Raw genomic sequence first — 20,626 nt, forward strand, 5'->3', positions numbered from 1 at the left:
AACTGAGTATTCCTTTACAACATTTCATTATTATTTCTGTCTTGAACCATATCAGCAAAAATACACACATCTCTTAGCAGCCGGACACATGATGCACGACTTTGCTCATAATCACCATTATAAGTAACCAATAATATAATTATTTTTAACAATAAGAGCTGTAAAAATATGCATCTAATAAATAACAACCTGAAAATATAATGAATAAACAATTTGTGGTTGTTCAGGGGATTCTTCACATGCGTTTTCACCATACAGTATTGTACATTTTTGTTTATGGCTAGCTTTAAGCTAACCTTAGATAGCCTTACCATAATGTATCCTAGAGGATAAATTACATCTAAAAGTCATTTATTTTGGAAAGAGACGTATAAAACAGTGCTTTGTATATGTAAAACTTACCATGACCGTGTAAGACTTCAATAACACACAAATTAGGCTAACTTTTACACAATAATGTCACAAACATCCCAACAGCAGATGGCAGCAACGGCTGCCTTGTACGTCATTGCGTATGACGCAGTGACGCACCAGGAAGTGATACGGGCGGCTAATTGGCTAGCTCCGGGCTAGCGAGTAGAGATGAATCTACATCTGAAAAAGAGTTTTGTGTGTTTTCACAGTCTGGAACAGGATTGACATTTTGTCCACGGTAAGGCAGTTCGCACAGATAGGAAAACGGTTTGCTTTAATGTCCGTCAAGTGCTTAAATATGAACAAACTTTGTTAGCTTGATGCTAATTTACGATGAACTTGATTAGCTACAAATAACGTTAAGGTAGTTTAGAAGAGTGGGCTTGTAGTATCCTTACATTGTACCAGCTAGTCTTTGAGGCGTTTGTACATGCTTGGTTTGTGCTGAGAAGTGAGCTTGACTCTTCTGTCGTTTAACGGAAAGCAAATGCGAATTAAAGGGTCAAAATGCTAAAAGAGAAGCTGCTACATCCAGGAGTGAAATGAGCCAGGTGCTTCACTGCAGCACCAAGGGTTGCTCGTCAACATAGGTAAGAAAGTGTTTATGGGTCACTAAAAAGTGAGGTAATTTAGAAACAGTTATCGTGGCAGTTTGTTTAGCTGCCTGTTTACATTTATCTGCAATGATGAGAATGAGCATCATCTCACTGCTTACATATGATAACAGCCCAAATTTTGTCTGATGTCATCATTAGAACTTTGGACTCATTTGAATAATTGGATGTAATTAGTGCGTAAATGATTAATGAATTGAGAGAAAGTTCAGTGTCAGTTATTCTGTTAATTGAAATCTATTAAACAAAAAGTCCAAAAATGTGCTTCAAATTGTTTTATATCATTGTAATCTAAGTATCTTTGGAGTTTGGACCATTGGTTAGACGAAAGCAAGAAACTGAAGATGTCACATTGGGCTCTGAGAAAACCACATCAGTATTTTTTACTACTTTCAGACATTTAACAAACTAAACAAGTAAGTGATTAATAAAAGGGGATCAACACAACAAGATGAAAGTGAAACCCAAAGATATATAACCTACAGTGACATTAAACTGAGAAAAAGGCAGATTTTCACACTCAAGAATTTGAAAACAGTGAATGTTTGGCATGTTTTTGTCATCAGGATTTTCCTAAAAACACAATGTATAGATTCAAACAGAAGTAATCCCTCTCAGTCATCACTTTTGAACCACTCGAAGCATATGACAGTGTATATTTCTGCAGAGACTCTTCTATCTGCCTGTACATTCTTAATATCTTATTTTCTGAGGCAGCACCAAAAGAGAGTGAATCTGGGGTTGGCTTATACTTTTGCTGACATGTGTGTGTTCAAATAGTAACTAACAATCCTGCATAGTATACCTTTAAACAGTTTATTAAGTCAAAATTGTTGCAGATTAATTTAATTGTTCAGCACTAAATTTTACTTGAGATATGTTAAACTTATTTATCAAATTATCAAAATACTTTTGTCATCAATTAATCTTGCTGTTGATCAACTAATAGATCAATGAACTAATTGTTTCAGCACTCGTGAGGTGCACAGCCACACAAGGCATCTACAATGGGCCAACGAAGGAGAGCGGCAGCTTCATCTCAGAGAGCCTCTGGAGCTCCTGCAGAGGTCACTGGGATCCCCAGCAGGAAGCACAATATCTGCATGGTGTCTGACTTCTTCTATCCGAACATGGGAGGAGTAGAAAGTCACATTTACCAGCTATCCCAGTGTTTGATTGAAAAGGGACACAAGGTGGTAATTGTCACCCATGCCTATGGCAAGAGGAAGGGTGTCAGGTACCTGACCAACGGACTGAAGGTCTACTACCTCCCCCTGCAGGTGATGTACAACCAGTCCACAGCCACCACCTGTTTCCACAGTCTCCCACTGATGCGCTGTGTGTTTGTAAGGGAACGCATCACTGTGGTGCACGCACACAGCTCATTCTCTGCCATGGCCCATGATGCACTGTTTCACGCCAAGACCATGGGTCTTAATACGGTATAGTACTTATTATGAGCCAAGTCTGTAAGTTATGATGCTGCAAATAATCTGCCGACATAAACTTAAGTGTGTTTATCCCTAACAGGTGTTCACTGACCACTCACTCTTCGGCTTCGCTGATGTGAGCTCTGTGCTGACCAACAAACTTCTGACTGTGTCGCTGTGTGACACCAACCACACTGTGTGCGTGTCGTACACCAGTAAGGAGAACACGGTGCTCCGTGCAGCACTCAACCCAGAGATAGTGTCTGTTATTCCCAACGCTGTCGACCCTACAGACTTCACCCCTGATCCCTCCCAACGCCAAGATGGCAGGATCACTATAGTTGTGGTCAGCCGTCTCGTCTATCGCAAGGGTACGGAGAGGCTCTTGTGTCAGACATTTTCGCCTTTTTGGTTATATTTTGCTGGTCAGTGTGGACATCAGAATGTTATGGTGAATAGGACACTGCCCTTTTTTTTGTTTGAGTTCACGTATTGAGTCATTCCCACCTAAATATGTCTTTTAGTTTCATCTGATTATCTGACTTTTGAACACTCAAATATCAAAAATGATACCAGCTACAAATATTCAGCATTGGTCAGGTTATAATAAGCATATAATAAGCAATAAGCATTAATTTATATAGCCTAGTATTGCATCATCTTCACTGTCAAATCAAGTGTTCACAATCTCTTCCTCTGTTAAGGAATCGATCTTCTCGGTGGAATAATCCCAGAGCTCTGCCTCAAACATCCAGATCTGCACTTCCTAATCGGTGGAGAGGGACCAAAGAGGCTTGTGCTGGAGGAAGTGAGAGAGAAATACCAACTACATGACAGGTATTACTGGATATTCAAGGTTTCCTCGGTCATGGCAAACCTAGAAAAGTCATTGAATTTCTAAATCTCATTTTCCAGGCCTCAGAAAGTCATGGTATGGGTAAAATCTTTTTTAGTTTTGAGAAAATCGCTATCTAACACTAATTTTTATTATTTTTACTGGTCTCTGTTTTTTACTTTCACGTTTATATATTATATCATCTACTGTCTTTGTATTGCCTAACTTTATTGTCTATTTGCCCTTGTTTTAATACGTTGCATTTTTATTTTTATGAGCACTTTGCTCTACTTCTCTTGCTTGAAAAGTGCTCTGTAAATAAACTTTATTACTTCTTTGAATTGGGTCACTGCAGGGTGCGTCTGCTGGGGGCTTTGGAGCATAAAGATGTTCGTGGAGTTCTGGTGCAGGGTCATATCTTCCTCAACACGTCTCTGACCGAAGCATTCTGCATGGCCATTGTAGAAGGAGCCAGCTGTGGACTGCAGGTGTGTTGCCAGTTATGCAATAATTCAAGTATAGAAACATCTTAGGAAAGAGTCTGTCAGCTTTCAGTCCGCACATTCCGCTTAATTCATGTCGCAACATGAAGCAAAGTAAACCACTGATTTCGATAATTTTTCAATGTTTAAAGACTGCTTGAATAATGTTAATGGCTATAAAACAGTAATAAAATAATCATTTACTAATCTCAAACCAACCAGCGCTATGAAAAAGCAGTCCATTCAACTGAATTTAGGATTGGCTTTACACAGCTGAAGATGGTGAAGTGTTCTTGTCATAGATTTCCAGTGGGTGTGTGCTCGTAGGTGGCTGCTCAACTACATCTCACAAAAACTCACAAGAGAGAAAAAAGGGGCCATTGTGGTGCAAAAAAACCCATGGATAGAAAAAATGTTTTTGAAATTATAGTTGCAAATGGCAGCAGCAGACCAGATAGACAGTCAAATGTGACAGGGGAAGCTGGGTCTAGTGGTTTCTCAGGAGGAAGAGAAAGAAGTGGCATCAGGAAACATGCAAAGAATGCAGAATAATTTTAATGTGATGGTAGAAGGACCCATACTGATCCTGTCATGTCTGTATAAAGTATATAAGTGTATCTGTATAAAGCCATAAAGAACATTAATGTAAAAGATCAGAAGAGTGTTATGGGCCAGACATAAAGGGAAAAATGAGAGGATGAAGATATTTTTTTTATTTTGCATTATGAGAATAAACTTTCAGTAATAGTGCCCGGCATATATATATTTTGCATTTTGAGAGTGAAGTCAAAATGTCAGGAATAAAGTCGCCTACTCTAGTCAATCAAATTTGTCTTATGACACAGCATAAGGCTATCTTTTTTCAAGTTTGTGTGGTTTCTCCTGAACAGACACAACTTTCAAGATAAAGTCTTAAAGGTCCTAATACTTTTTACCCCACTGTGTTTATGTAGAGAGAAATAATTTCCATGTTACAAAAAACAATTATGAAGTACAATTTAGAATTCATAGCAGCCATGTGTGCCAGCGTTAGTAGTTTGATTTATTCTCAAAAGTCCAGCTTTCATCTTGATACTTTAGGTACCTTATTTTTGAAATGGTTTTTCAACTTCTTGATATTTCGACTTTATTCTCAAAATGCAATTTTTTTTTTTGCTTATGCCCAGCCTTATAGCTGTATTCCAGAGATTGCCATTCTCTTCAACCTCTACACCCCCACAGATGGGCCATTTATAAGACACACACTGGATTATGTGTGAATGCAGCCTAATACTCTTCTGTATAAAAGTCACCCATGTCTGAATGAATAAAAAGCCATCACAGACTGATGAAGCCACAAATGTTACAAATTCCATGTCTGAAATTGGTCTTTGAGTGTCCCAGGTTGAGAAATTGCCTGAAATTTTCTTTAATGCATTTGAAACAACATGTAGAGGCTGATTGCTGATTAAGGAGTCACTAACAACAAGATGAAAGTCTTGTTTTTCTTGTGCAGTGTAGTAATGTAGGGTGTGGTCAGGACAACGTCACTGTTGGGTGTGAATGATGCAGGGTGTGGTGAGAGATGAAACAGACTTGACTCTTTTGGCCGTAAGAGATCGGTGAAGTTTTGCTTTTCAGCTGTTAATTTACTGTTTAGTCACAGTGAAGCGTTTGCTTTTTTACATGGTAGGAAAAGCACTTTAAAATCTTGAAAGTGACACTAGAACAGATGTTGTACTCACACGCTGAGTGTAATTTATTTTCACATGTGTGTTGGTGTACAACGTGTACATCCATGTTTTTATTTTTCAGGTGGTTAGCACTCGTGTGGGGGGCATTCCTGAGGTGTTACCTGAGGACTTGATTACCTTGTGTGAGCCAACTGTGCGGGCATTGTGTGCTGGTCTGGAGACGGTCATCGCCCGGCAGCGTTCAGGATCTGTCCCCTCACCTGCCTCTATCCACACACGTGTGCAAAACCTCTACACCTGGAAAAATGTTGCAGAGAGGACTGAAAAGGTAGCTTGTATGATCACTAATACAGTTACAATTAAAAAAAAAACATGTTTTCAAAATAAGATCCGGGAGAGAGGAATCTGATTACTGACCTGCTAAATGTACACATAGACACAGTAACCAGGTTACTACAGTGCACGTAAACATTTTTACTGATTTCCTGTGTAACCTGATTTTCTCCTGTCGACTCTGATCATTGTGTTTTTTCTCTCAGGTGTACGACCGAGTGGCCCGAGAGGAGGTGCTTCCCCTGGACAGACGGTTGCGGAGGCTGAGGGCTCACTGCGGCCCTGTGGCTGGCTCCATCTTTGCATTTGTGGCTGTTTTAGACTACCTCTTCCTGCTGCTCCTGCAGTGGTTGGTGCCAGATCGGGTCATGGACATGGCCGTGGACGCCACCGGCCCTCAGGGACTGTGGAGGCAGGGACCAAGCAGTGAAGTCGGAGCTCATTCTAAAGGTGGCGTGAAGCGACCCGCAGAACCAGACATGTCAACGTAGCGATCACTCCATACTTCTCCATGTGCTTACGTTATGTTTTATGTCCTCTTGTGGCGCCGACCATAGATTGTATAACAAAATCTATGACATGAGAGCTCCCTAAAAATCAAAACATCTCAATGGCCAAACTAAAAACTCAAAGCACACGTTAAACACATTTTTGCCAAAGATGGTTTCTGTCATTGGAGGTCGTTCTTGTCACACTGCTGTTTGTTCAAATGTTTGTTTTTCTGATAACTTTGGTTTTTAATCAGTTATTTAAAGCTTGATTGACAGCTGTGTGTGCCAATCCGTGTGCTCGTGAACAATGGCGCTGCTTGCAATTGATGGGAAGGGTGTATGTGTGGGAATTTGATACCACAGTGATCACCATCAAAGAGCTTATTGTAAACTTTTTATCATTACTGCGCAGACTCCCTCTTTTAATGATGTCACCCCTGTGAGATGGCGGCAGTTGTGTCTGTCTGGGATATTTTGGCTCAATTTTTGTACAGTGAGAGATCCATCATCCATCTTTATACACAGCCTTTAGCTCCATTCACACAGATACCACACTATAGAGCTGCTCTGAAGTCCCTTCGTTATTCCCCCTTTGCATTTTCACACAGAACCAAACAACGGCAGCATCAGGCCACTCCAGTACGTGATTATACACTGCATCACGGCTTTGTGGAATCAAAAGAAGCATGATGGACTTGACATGTCACACATCAGTGTTGGCTTCCAGTGTGACATATAAAATACATGTCAGCAGCCCTTTATAAACAATAACAATAGCATTAACATGTCAATAATAATTATTTACCATCTCTGTTATATAGCAGCTGATCTGGTCCTCCGCTCAGAGGGAAAGGAGCTCCTGGACCTCATTGTTTTCCCAGTTCACAGACATTTATGGTCACTGTTCTTCTTGGGCTTAGCCGCTGATTGCTAACAACTACTTTTTAAATCTCCCGTGGTAAACACTCATAACACATCGTAAAAATGTGTGCCGCCCATGATCCTGTCCCCCAGACTCTCCTGCACAGCAAGGCGGCTTAACGGCACGATATTCCCAGGGGCTACAGAGAGCCCAGAGTCACTGTTTTCCCAGTGAACTGCCATGAAACCTTATTTTGGAAAAAAATATGTATGGATGTCAGTGGGGAGAGAAAAATGTGCCATGAGTACACATTTGTTTGTCAATTTAAAAGATAATTTTGTAAGTCAAGAAAGACCCAGTTTGTAGTAAAATTGCTGAAGTATAAATTTGTAATTAAAACATCAGATGTGTAATTCATGGCACAACTTAAACGGGATCAAGAAACTATTTGTCTCCCGCTGTTCAATACTTAACACCAGTAGGGAAGGGATATCGCCTCTGTATTCTTGCCAACTGACATTTGAAACATGGCTACTGAGTAGGGCTGCAGCTAATTATGATTTTCACTGTTGATTATTCTGTTAATTATTTTTTGTTTGGTCTGTAAAATGTCAGAAAATGGCAACAAAGGCCAATCAGTGTTTCACAAAGCCAAAGATGACACCCTAAAATGTCTCTGGAGAGAAGACACAAGAAAATATTCACATTTAAGACGCTGGAATCAGAGAAGTTTGACCTTTTTTTTAATTACTTGATTAATCAATTATCAAATTAGTTGGCGATTATTTTTAATAGTTGAAAACTAATCAGTGAATTGTTGCAACTCTACCACTGAATGTGCTCATACTAACCATTGTTTACATCAACTTATCAAAAGGGACCTTGTGTAAAAGCATTTTATTGAAGACTTGGAAACAGATTTTTTTTAATATATTTAATGATTAAAATGGAAACCTGTGGCAATCCTCGGAGCTTTAACAAGCACTTTTTTTTACATAGTATAGATTGCACTGAACAGAGGAGGTAAAAGGGCTAATTAGGTTTAAACTTATAAGAAAATAAAGCAGCAGTAATCAGTTTCCAGTTAGATGCATACTTCATTTATAGCAGTGGTTTTGTCGGTTAATTTCACTGTTTGTGCAAAGCTGTGTGTATATCAGCGCAAATTCCATTATTTGTCTGATTTTGATATCATGAATTACTCCTTTGTTTAATAATTTGAAATGTTACATATTTATATAACACCTGGGAGTTTTTTTCAGATGATCATGTAACTGCCAAACTGTCCACACTGTAAAATAAAGCGTACTTTCTAATAATTCACATTTTCAGATATCTTTTTACTTAGATTATCTGCTTATTGTTAAAATCCCTTTATCCGCCAATTACTGCATATACATGTAGACAATACGGACATACTATCAAATACAGAAAAGGCAACGAAAGATGTAAAGATGTTACTGATTTGCAAAACATGAAAGGACACAGATAAATAAAAGGACAGCATGTCAATAGAAAAAAAGAATTTGGAAAAATGAATAAATTCAAAATAAATAAGGGGACAAGGAGAATTTAAAAGCAACTTTTTAAAAATTGTTTTTCTTCTTGTCATTGTTTGTTATTCTCCTTTAAAAATGTATTTATAAAGCGCATTTAAAAAACTCTCATGTTGACCAAAGTGCTGCACAAAAGGAATAAGATGCTACAAACTCACACATGAGAGACAACATAACTGTCAGGAATACAGCTCACACATTTGGAGACACAACACACACAGGCACACATCGGGAACGCCACATCAGGGGCGACTCAAACGCCAATGAATAAAAGTAGGTTTTGAGCCTGAACTTAAAGGCGTCAGTGTGGGGGGTGGATCTGATTGGGAAGGGGGTGCTGTTCCACAGTTTGGGGGCAGACACAACAATAATATGATCACCCCTGAGCTTCAGTCTGGAGCGTGGGACAGCCAGGAGCCCCAGGTCAGCTGACATGAGACAGTACGCCTAAAAACACATTTGATGACTTCTCTCTTGGAATTAGTTTTACAAAGAGACGGCCCTGTGGAATGGAGAGCACCAGACAAAACACAGATGAGCTGTGAAACAGGAGGTGATAGAGAAGGGGTGGTGTCACTTTTCAAGGCCAACAATGGGGATTTGCATAGCGTCATGATGGGAGGTTGTTTTGTCCATGCCTGCAAAAAAACTTGAGCTCATGTAGAGAGAGCTAAAACTAGAATTGCAAGATTTTGCAATGTATTAAATGTGCAACAGATCAGTAGATGTGTGCCTAAATATTGAGCTTACTTTGTAGTTTTTGTATGTGAATGAAATGATCTTTGGTATCATTTTATCCAGCTGGTGTTCAGTAATTTAATTTAAGTTCCTTATGATTCTCTCCTGCAGTTGATTAGGGAAATTAATTGATTTGTGGCACACTATGATAATAACATGCTTTCAAATCTTGTTTGGGGGTAAGGTATCAAGTATTTTCAAGTCAAAGGGCTCAAGTCCAGGTGAAGTCACGAGTCACTGGTGATAAAGTTCAGGTTGGTATGCAAGTCTTTTTTGATATTGTCAAGTCAAGTATAAAGTCATCAAATTTGTGACTGGACTCAAGTCCCAGTAGCGTCACTTGTGTCCACACTTCCTCAGAATATATTTTGAAACAAGATTAGTGTAGTGGCAGAATATGTCAGACACATAATGTCTCACTCTTCTAGTATCACCAAAGTAGCCAGAAACTTGTCCAGGCCTGTGTGCTTGGTGCTTGTACCTGTTTGCATGCACATTTCTAATCACTTTATTCAAGGTGTATCATGAGTACAGGCCCCTCCAAAGAACCATTGTTACGCACATACTGGAGACTATGTGCATGGACTGGGATGAGGGTGGGCGTGAGGCGGCAATGTGGGGGAGGTGGCCAAGGACCAAGATAAGAGAGGGAGGAAGGCCAACCTCAGGTTTATGTATCCGCCTGGCCAAGCTTGAGCCCCAGACAGTTGTGGAGGAGTCTTTTGTTGTTTCATTATCATCATGGCTGCTGTTCAGACTGAGGTTTCCCTGTCCTCACAACCCTGGCAGAGGCCCCTGTACATCTACGGGGGGTTGGCATGCAACTCACTGATGGCTGGTAAGTTTTTGTCTTTGTCTTTTTGACCTTTTTAGATCATTTTTGTGTCTTGAGAGAAATTAAGTTGCGCAACTGGTTTATTTTTGTTATTTCTTGAGCAAATGTACAAATTTCGTAGTAAGTTTGATTTAGCTTTGCAAGTGAATGCTTGAACACTAACAGGGATTCTTGAAGCATGATCTCTGAAACCACTGTAATCTGCCCTGCACACAGAAAAAGCAAAAGCCACAAGTGTTTGTTGTTTATACAGTCAGTGCATAGTTGGTGCTGATTTTGTTTGTTTGTACTGTATTAACACTGAATCACATTTTCCAAAGAAGAGTTTGCATGAATTGTTTGCTTCAGCAATAGATGTGTAATGTTTTGCTGGTTTGGTGTGAGGTTTTGAGGTTAGTGTGTAAAGTTATGTAAAAACTTTCACCAAGCAATCAGAGATAAACTGTAAGCAACAGATTCCAGTGTCCTACTAGCTAGGTATTAGGTTCTTGAAAGTTAGGTTTTTGTTGTCAGAGTTACAGATTATTTGAGCACTGAGCCTGACAACTCTGCATGTAAACTGGGTGTGTGTTGAGCAAGTTTGGTGTTTTGGGTTTGAGTGACCCTGAAAAACCAGATTAACATGGATTCAAACGAGGCCATCTTAACATTACAATAGACAGAGAGCAGGATCAGTCTGCCATGAGCGAATCTGTGTGTTCTCTGAAAGTGAATCTTACTCTCTGTGTCCCAGACTTCTGGTCCGACAGAACTCCTCTCCATGAAGCCGCCTACCAAGGCAGACTGCTACACCTGAGAAGCCTCATCGCTCAGGTGAGTTCTTGTTGATATGGCACAGGATGCACAGCATATCCACGGTTGTATCTGACAGTATCATCCTCTCTGATCTCCCCTGCAGGGCTTCCATGTAGACACACTCTCCATGGACAGAGTCTCCCCTCTCCATGAAGCTTGCCTCGGTGGACATTATGCTTGTGCTAAGTTCTTGGTGGAAACCGGTGCAAATGTAAGAAAAATTATTATTTTCAGTTCTAAGGCAGGCTTTGTTTTCTGGTTATTTGCGATCTGAATGGACAGATTTGGGTATCACACCTGATGGATTTGTCTATGAAGAGAAACTTAAATATTTAGGAATCATAGATATAGGAATTCACAGCGTTATTTTTGAAAACAAGTAAAGAAAGCTGAAAAAATGTCAAAAAGAAGCCTTTATATTGAAGAGAAATATGCAGATGACATACTAGTTTTTAAAAGTATTTTCCTATCACACGGCTGGAACAACTGGTTTGAAGACTACAAGTAGTCTGAAGACTACAAGTTGAAAAAAATGAAAAAAGAAAATGGGGGTAATGAGTTTGAGAGAAGAGAGCCTACCAGGCCTCTGTGGTCCGCTCCTCATCTCTGCTTGTGGATAGCAGCTTGAGGCTTGATCACATAACATATGAAAATCTCAGAAAAAAAGGGTCCGTGGTAGAGTTGCATTGTGGGTCCTGTAGATTAGGTTTTAAGAAGAAGGAAGAATGCTAGCCTGGTTCCAGACCATAGACCCTGCCCACTCAACTTAAGGTTCTGGGAGCTTCAGTCTGACACTCAGGCTAGAAGAATGCATTTCTCTGCATCATGTGGATTCCTTTTTTATTCAAACTGTGAGGCTGACAGCGTTAAAGGACTCCAATGCTTAATTAATGGACTGCTCTTTGAACAATGTCTGGTAATTTGGTAGGAAGTCTCAAATTTACTGGAGAAACAACACCACCAAGATAAATTTGATTCATTTTATTCATCCTTTATCCATCAATAAAGTGTATTTGTTTACAAGGTGTTTGTGATGTCTGATGCTGGTTTGTGTGTGCATATGTGCCTATGCAGCTCTTTTGGCTGTACTATCATCATCTTTCCTTTTATATCCCCCTCCACAGGTAGAGGCAGTATCAACAGATGGCGCCACACCTCTCTTCAACTCTTGCAGCAGCGGGAGTGCTGCTTGTGTGAGGCTCTTGTTGCAGCACAGTGCCTCCGTATACACCCCCTACCAGCTGGCATCACCCATCCATGAGGCTGCTAAGAAAGGTGTGTGTGTGTGTGTGTGTGTGTGTGTGTGTGTGTGCAAACACATGTAAACGTTTAAATGCGAGATCAGATTCTGATGCTGTTTCTCCATCAGGTCACAGAGAGTGTCTGGAGCTGCTGCTGTCGTATGGAGCTCATATTGACGTGGAGCTGCCAGTGGTGGGGACGCCGCTATACTCTGCCTGCATGGCCGGGTCTGCAGCCTGTGTCAGGGTGCTGCTACACTCAGGTAATCTGCAAACTCCACAGTGTCACAAAAAGTCAGGAGCAATCATAAGTCACAGAGCTTTCAATCCCCCAAACAGGGTAATGTATAGAGTGAAACAACATCTCAAGTGTTGATGTTTTTGGTTTCACTTCAAATTTCTTACAATAATACAAACGTTACTTATATTTGTAGAGCCCAAGCTAAAGTTATGCTGTAACTCTTTCTCTGATGTGCTGACTGTCAGAGCTAGATCAAATGTATGATTAATAATTGATATATTATCTGAAGCCTAATTTTTCAGCAAGTAATGTACATACTGGTTTAAATAAACTATTTGACTGTATATCTCGATTTTTTTGCAGAGCATGTATAAGAAATTAAAGGCCTGTCCCATATAGACGCCCGTCCCAAATATAGGCCTGTTGATTTCAGTGATTTAAGCAAATAATATCCCATGATAATAATTGAAGTTTAATGGTAGAAAAAAAAATACAAGAAAGATGTGAAAAAGTACCATATAAATATCATATATGTACCATATAAATATCATATAGATATATATATATATATATATATGAAAAAAAAAAAATATATATATATATATGAATATAAATGACAGAGCTGTGCAGTTTTTAGAAGTGGTACTGATGTGCAGAAATGTAGAAAATATTGTCAATGGCAGTGATCAAAGCTTCAAAGCATTTGAGTCAGCTGAGACACAACAAGCTATTTTAAAATGCGACCCTGAGCTGTGTAATTGTAACAGACATTGATCACTATTTTCTGGCATCATATAGACAAAACAATGTATTGATTAATTAATAGATTGATCGATAATGAAGATAAATACAGCTGATGTTACTGCTTTTGTTTCTCTCGTACTCAGGGTGATTGTTAGCTGTTCAGTATCTGTCTTCACTTTAATTTTCCATGGAAACAAGAAACCACTTTTGCAGATCTGAGCAGCACATGCTTTTTATGGCGAGTATAGATTTGAATTGCAATTAATTATTATTCATGGTTCTGCTCCAAGTTCCCCTCTTTTCATGTTTTTTAAACAGTCACCAATTTCCTCTCTGCGAGGCTTCCTAATAATTGAAGCCAGTGAGTGCTGAAACAAACAGTCTATGAGCACACAATGATGGTTTTGGTGTTTTAAGTTTAAATCACGTCATTTTTCTGACTTGTTCACTCGAGTCCGCTGTTGACCGTTTCTGTTTCTGTGCACATGCAGGAGCAGATGTTCAGATGGGGTGTGGGCAGGACAGTCCTTTACATGCTGCGATTCGAGGTGGAGAAGCAGAAGTTGTGGATCTTCTACTGGACTTTGGGGCCGATGGGTGTCGTCGGAACGCAGAGGGAAAGACCCCTCTGCATTTGTCATCGCCCAACAGCGCAGTGAGAGTTGCACTGCAGAACAAAGGTATGTCGTGGAAACTTATACATGTAACATAAACCCAATTTATTTATTGTAGTGTATAACTAGAGGGCAACCTCTGTGTCTGAGAGGTGAAGCATATGTGTACATGGCCTTAAACCTGCAATTCCTCTAATGGCCAACAGGGGGTGACTTCACTGGCTGCAATACTAAAGAAGCTTACAAGAAATTGACCCTACTTCTCAGTTGAATAATTCCTTCAGTATGCATTTTCTAAATGAGTTCATGGTCTCAATCACAAGTTTCAAGTCTTCTTCAACACAACATGGTATTCATTTTATCAATTATGGTCCCATTCAGAGTAAAATAGACAATAAAGCAGGGTGTGCTTTAGGGTGTGGCTACCTTGTGATTGACAAGGTGCTACCACAGCGGTGTCCTTCAGTCAGATCCACCCTGGCCTCGCCCCTCCACAGCTCCACCCTCTTGTCCAAATATGGTCACTTCTGCCTCCAAAAAACCAAGATAGTGACAGCCAAAATCCCAAACTCTAACATGAATGTAATATCAGTAGGGCTGTCAAAATAACAGGTTAATTTTGATAAATTAATTATCGAAAAAGGTGTTAACAAAATTAAAGAAAAATTCAAATTAACCAGGCACTTAGACACAAACTGAGTAAGTCTACCTGTCACCGACTAAGTCCCTTGCAAAATGGATTACAATGGACTGCAGACCAGATTTGGTGGTAGAGGACAGGGGGACAATTGTGTCCAAAATCCAGCAGCTTTACTACGACACATCTGCCAAAATTCATTTGAATTGACTTTTTTAAAATACTTCAACAACAAAAGTTAATGTATGCAATTAATTTAGATTTAGGTGTTAAAAGGTGATTTTCACCTTAATAGACATACCCAAAATGAATCAAGAATAGCTCCACAATTATCAGGTCCGTATGCATAAGCTTGGTCTCTATGTAAAGGTAAGACCTCAGAGGATGTACTCCCAGTGTCAGTAACATTGTGACTGTTACTATGCGTGAGTAAATTGTGATAAACCAATCCTCGCCTTAAACATATTCTGAATTAGACAATGTATAACACCGTGATAACAATATTCCCATGCAAAGAGGTGCCACTGAATTCATTCGTCAACTCCTTGACCACAACTGTAGAGCTTAGTGCTGGGGACTCGGAGGAGTAGGCTGCCTGCAGATCTGTGGGTACGGGTGGAGGACTGTGGAGTGATTAGTTCTTGTAGGTAGGGGGTTGCGTGTCCATTGATGCATGTGTGGGTGAGCAGCAGGATTTTGTAATTGATCCAGGATGAGACAGAGAGCCAGTGCAGCGAGTGTAGAATGGGAGCCAGTGCAGTGAGGTTATGTGCTCATGTTTATGGATTCTCATCAGGACCCTGGCAGCGCTGTTCTGGATGTACTGCAGCTTCTGGATGTTCTTGCCAGGAATCCAGATGAAGAGCATGACTGCAAAAGATCTCATCAATGTAATGATAAAGCTAGCTATCTATCTAGCTATCTATCTAGTTGAAAAAAAAAGCAAAAGAAACACAATAACTTACTCATAATCTGGATCCAAGTACAAGTGAAAAAAAATCCTCATCAAACTCCTCATTGTTGCTGTCTGATGAGTCTTCTATCTCAAGATCACTCCCGCTCAAAGTCTCCCCCAGAGCTTCTAATGAGGTAGATTTACACCGCTGCTGCTCCACAGACATTGTAAAAGTATTTAAAATAGTAAAAACAACTGAAAAGAAGTCACCAGCAGTGGTTTGAGCCGTGCGTAATGCATAAACTCTAGCATCCTCGCAAACAGTCGCCTATGGTCATAGATTGTATATTTAAAAAAATGCTGCAGTGTTAGAGGCAGTTTCAGCAGCAGTGAAACATAGAGCTAGTCTGGCGGACCCTGTACCGGGTCTGTTGGGTATATTCTAGAATTGCTCGCTTGGCATATTCGCCTTTTACCTGAGGGCACTACTGTAGGATAATGTATGCAACTTCCGGTGAGATAGCGGAAGTAGCAGTAAGCTAGTTAGTCCCAGAGATTCTTGGTAGCAAACCGTCAACGGTGGTTCTTTTCAGGAGTAATTTGCCTTCAGTTTAGCAAATACTGATATTTTAACAAATATTTAAATAATGTTAACTTAGCATTTTCTGAAATGTCTTTGCGGAGCTGCTGCACTGTCTGAGTCTGTAACGACTAACAACCAGTCTAAGCTAATTTTTTGTCTGTGTTGAACATGTAACCAGGACAAAAAGGGATTGTTCTGTTGCCAAAGGTACCATAAATATGAGAACTAAAACCACCAGACATAGAGACTAGTATTAAATCAGAATTTGCAGAGTATAATGACACCTAGACTGACGGGTCTGTCACTCAACGTCAGTACATGATATCCCTGTGTTTCCCCGTCTGACATCATTCTTTACCTACAAAATTGCTCATTATATAATAAATTTAGCCACATACCTTGAAATATGTATTTAGTCATTAGGGCTGAGAATGTGTTACTGATTTACAGTATTCCCTTTATATCATATGAAAAAATGAATGCCAAAAGTTATTTCTTTTACTGCCACTTTATATGACTATTACTGAAGTCTGCTGCTAAATTCAGCATCATGTTTTGCTCAGTCTTTAATAAATCAGAAGTAAAAAAATGTGTAAACTGTGTCCTTAACACAGACGAGTGGAGGATTAGCTGGGAAACATCACACTTATTCACTTTAGATGGAGCTATATTTAATACTGAATTATGTTTAATGTTGTGTCTGAGCTCAAAGCCTTTAAAACTGTAGTCCACAAACCAGTGGGTGACATCACAGCAGCTACTTCCACTCCTTTTATACAGTCTGTGATAATAACAGCTCTGCCCTCTGTCTCTCCAGGTCTCTGCTCTCTTTCTCAGCTCTGTCGGTTCTGTATACGTCGAAGTCTGGGGAGGAGTCGTCTTCACAGAGCCTCGGGCCTCTTTCTCCCACACAGCATCAAGGACTTCCTCCTCTACCAATGAGGTGTCTCTGCCCTGCCACCGTGGCTCTTTGTTTGCTGCATCGACTGAGCTGTCCTTGTTTGTACCTTCTGTCCCTGACTAACAAGATGCAGGGAAAAAAAGATTTCCACATTCAGAGAATGGGACATAGTGATCTGTATTTTATAATTGTTATTAACATATTACTCAAATTCAGTTCAGTTCAGTTTCATTTATAGAACCCAATATTACAAATCACAATTTGCATCACAGGGCTTTACAATGTACAATATGTTTTCTGTCTGTGGACCCTCACAGCAGAGAAGGAAAAACTCCCCCTAAAAAACCCTTTAACAGGAAACTCAAATTAAATGCTTTTGATACAAGCATTAGAAGTAGCATTCATATTGCTGTACCTTTATTGTGTCAAGTTTTGTATTTTTAAACCTTTAATGAAGTTATTACCATTTTTACTTTTTTACAAAATGTATTTAAAGGGAAACTTCACTGACTTTACACACCAAAGTCAGTTTACATGTGTTGGATAGTGCAAGTGCATATGCAGAAATAGCTGTATAAAGCTTTTTGTGGCTCCAGAGAGAGTGGCTCATAGTTTCACATGTTGCCTCAAGTGATGTCACTAGAGTCAATAAAGACTACAAGTATCACAATAAAAAATAATCTTTGTGTGTGAGGAGTCAGAAAGAGGTGGTCTCACCAGACCTCAGTAGCTCCTCCTCATCTCTGCTTGAAGCTAGTGAGGCTACATTAGCTGCTATTAGCATAACAAACGTAACACCTGACTCTCCAACAGAACTGGTTGGTTGAGTTGCATTGTGGGTAACGTAGGTGACAAGAAGGATGTGTGGGATAAAATAGACAATATCTGTTTCTGCTGCATCGGTTTTGATCATTTTTTACGTACAAAGCCAAAACTCGTGTAAGATATTGTCATACAGGATTCACAAAATAGTATAAGGTGTAAATCCATGTATCCACAAAAACTAAATACTGTATTTTGTAAAAAAGTATTTTAACAAGATGATTGTAATGTTTTGTATTCTTTGGTGATCCTTGTGTGAGAACACCTCCCTTGCCCTGTTAATAGGACAAGTTCCCACCATTTGTGTGTAAATAAATATAATGCAGGTTGTCTTCATGTTCCCACAGTGTTATAATTCATTAGTTGGTATTTTTACTGTTAGCCTGTTAGTTGGCTCCTGTTTCCACATTTGGTGTTAGGGGCAGCAAAAGGGGTTGCGGGTCCATTTTGAGTGGACTGCAAGTGACTTGAGAACACATCACTTTTTTTTGAAGTACAGTAAATTTCTGGCACAGAGCTTTTATTTTGCAGCACCAATACAGCCTAGCTTTCTCACTCTCTCTTGTTAATGTTAACTACAGCCATTCTGCTGCTCTCATCAAGAAAGGAAAAATACCCACTGTCACGTCATTGTGTCGTCATATTCATCTTTTAATACACATGTTAAATCTCTGCACCCAGTGTCACTTTTCTCTGTGGTACAGAAAATGGTATTGAATATCAATATTTTTTAGGGTATTGTAGAGAAGTTAGAAATTTCAGTGCTGGGACTCTGTTCAGCTCTGGTAGTTTTCCAGCTACGCTCCTCCAGGTGGTTGCTTTTTAACGTACTCTGGGTTTTAACAGATCTGGGGAAAACTGCATTCTCCTACTCTGCACCTTGGACATGGAACAGTCTTCAAAAAGATTTAAAATTAGAAACACTTATATTCATTGATGAATTTAAGGGCATCATAAAGAATGTCATGAGAGAGACGAGCTTATTTTTCTTGAGAAGCCACTATGTTTGAATAGTTGTTGTTTTATTGTGGATTTTTGTGTTATATGTTGTATTTGTTGCATTTTAAATGTGTTTTGATAGGCTGCTATCTCGGCCAGGTTTCTCTTGTAAAAGAGAATTTGTAAAAGAGAATTTCAATCTCGTTTTGTATTTGATGGACTTTCAAAGTAGGTTTATAAACCAAAAAACTGGTAATGGAATATGCCAATCTTGTGAAGCACTGCCAAATCTGAAAAGAGGAAGGCAAAGTAAAGTACATGGGAAATGTCAAAAACAGCAGTAAGCGAAAAGGATCTAAAGAACTGAGGATGGAGTTTTCGTAGACGTTGTCACTGAAGGGGAATTCATTTCCCGCATTCAAATGCCACGCTGAAAGGTCACCTCTGCAGAGACCTGAAAAGTCTTATTTGAGCTGATTTAGGTTGACATGTCTTTCTCTGAACGACAAAGAAAAGCCTCGGCCATCAGCAAAAGATTGAAAAGGGGGATGCATGTTGTGACTTTATGTGTTTATTTGTAGGTGTTTGTGTTTGATGGATTTCCTGCTGCTCATGTCAAGATTTAGTGCTAACATGCTGCAACTGTGAGAGAACATTACCACTTATAACAAAATAACTTCTGAAGGTGCTGAACACAGAGCATAATAGATTAAACAACCTCAATGTTGACATTTCTTGTGAAGCCGCAGTTCGCAGTGGGTTCTCTTTGTACTTACATACAAAGAGAAGTAGTGAAATTAATAATCCAAAGAACCTTATTAATACCTCAGCTGGAGCTCCATTCACTTGTGTTGCTCTATTTGAAAAGGTCAGATATGCTACAGAGCGACGGACGCTCCTCTGTGATACAAATCAATTTGACTAAAAGTTTTAGATTTTTATTCAGTGAGTTTTAACAGCAAGAAGTTCACAATCACAAAAACCCTCTCATAAAACCGACGACCAGAGGGGGTCATACTGGACACATACATAAAGATATTTATGGTGAAGACCATACAGGACAACGAATTCACACCACAGTTCTGTAAACTGCACGATTAATATCGTCATACATTTTGACTGAACTGTTGAATTGCCATCACCAATATATTGTAGAGCTTGAATAATGCCAACCAACAGATCATGAATCATCAATAGTTTCATGCCCACAATGACAATGCAAACATGTTTACCATATTAATTCAGCTCATTAGCATGCTTACATATGCTGATCAGCATTGACACAAACAAGGGTTGTGGCTGAAGGTAGAGACATTATTTCTGCAGTATTTGGTCATAAACCAAATTATTGGACAAATTTTAATCTGATGATGGCGCTAAATTTTTATGGGGTTGATAGCAGGTCTACAGTGCCTATGACATTTAGAAGTGGCTTCTGAAAGCAGGGAACCTTAGATTAATTTGAGATGCAGCTCGGCAGAGTGTGTCAAGTTTTTCCAGTCATAAATCTGTGATAAACATTGTGTTTTGGTCAGGTGCGTATTTAAATTTTGAAAGTGCAGGTCAAGCTTCAAAAACACGAAATAGCAACATTGGGAACTAACATCATTGCACATGGGAACAAATGGGGTCACTGAATCCGCACAGTCACAGCTTTCCAGTCCTACCCAATTAATAAAATTCCTCATCATCAGCGTGCTGCTCCTGAGCTTTTTTCAGAATTCTTTTGTGCTTCTTCAGAGCTAAGCTAGTTTTCCAAATTAATACAATTAAACAAAATCCTCAGTAATACTGAACAAAAACCATGTAAGCTACTGCAGGCTCAACAAGTTAACATGCTATGTAGGTAGGGTATGCTAACAAGTAAGCCTGCCAATTATAGGCTAAAACGTTAGCGAGTTAGCTTGCTAAGTAGGGTATGCTAACAAGTAAGCTTACCTACAGGCTAAAA

At 39.5% G+C, this 20,626-nt stretch overlaps 2 protein-coding genes across 3 annotated transcripts; both read left to right on the top strand.

The window, feature by feature from the left end:
• Positions 1–518: 518 nt before the first annotated feature.
• Positions 519–8,448, top strand: piga (phosphatidylinositol glycan anchor biosynthesis, class A). Of its 2 annotated transcripts, none has more exons than XM_033612465.2 (7): positions 519–652; positions 2,000–2,470; positions 2,559–2,829; positions 3,163–3,295; positions 3,649–3,781; positions 5,570–5,776; positions 5,988–8,448. In XM_033612465.2, exons 2-7 carry the CDS (start codon positions 2,036–2,038, stop codon positions 6,270–6,272), a joined length of 1,464 nt encoding a protein of 487 aa, XP_033468356.1. In that variant the 5' UTR covers positions 519–652; positions 2,000–2,035; the 3' UTR covers positions 6,273–8,448. The 2 variants fall into 2 exon arrangements, with proteins under 2 accessions (XP_033468356.1, XP_078030676.1); XM_078174550.1 differs by lacking the exon at positions 519–652 and adding an exon at positions 866–1,004.
• A 1,269-nt stretch (positions 8,449–9,717) lies between these two features.
• Positions 9,718–18,129, top strand: asb11 (ankyrin repeat and SOCS box containing 11). Its single transcript, XM_033618293.2, has 7 exons — positions 9,718–10,266; positions 10,997–11,076; positions 11,162–11,269; positions 12,183–12,333; positions 12,428–12,562; positions 13,776–13,964; positions 16,831–18,129. Exons 1-7 carry the CDS (start codon positions 10,170–10,172, stop codon positions 16,953–16,955), a joined length of 885 nt encoding a protein of 294 aa, XP_033474184.1. The 5' UTR covers positions 9,718–10,169; the 3' UTR covers positions 16,956–18,129.
• Positions 18,130–20,626: the final 2,497 nt, after the last annotated feature.

Source organism: Epinephelus lanceolatus, chromosome 14 (assembly GCF_041903045.1).
Source record: "Epinephelus lanceolatus isolate andai-2023 chromosome 14, ASM4190304v1, whole genome shotgun sequence".
Classification (NCBI taxonomy): domain Eukaryota; kingdom Metazoa; phylum Chordata; class Actinopteri; order Perciformes; family Serranidae; genus Epinephelus; species Epinephelus lanceolatus.

Bases quoted from the DNA above. Each gene is read 5' to 3' on its own strand.
- piga (XM_033612465.2), top strand. From the start codon at position 2,036: ATGGGCCAACGAAGGAGAGCGGCAGCTTCATCTCAGAGAGCCTCTGGA. The intron at 2,471-2,558 runs GTATAGTACTTA...TATCCCTAACAG, and splicing joins AGACCATGGGTCTTAATACG to GTGTTCACTGACCACTCACT. The intron at 3,296-3,648 runs GTATTACTGGAT...GGGTCACTGCAG, and splicing joins AAATACCAACTACATGACAG to GGTGCGTCTGCTGGGGGCTT.
- asb11 (XM_033618293.2), top strand. From the start codon at position 10,170: ATGGCTGCTGTTCAGACTGAGGTTTCCCTGTCCTCACAACCCTGGCAG. The intron at 11,270-12,182 runs GTAAGAAAAATT...CCCCCTCCACAG, and splicing joins TGGTGGAAACCGGTGCAAAT to GTAGAGGCAGTATCAACAGA. The intron at 12,334-12,427 runs GTGTGTGTGTGT...TTTCTCCATCAG, and splicing joins CCATGAGGCTGCTAAGAAAG to GTCACAGAGAGTGTCTGGAG.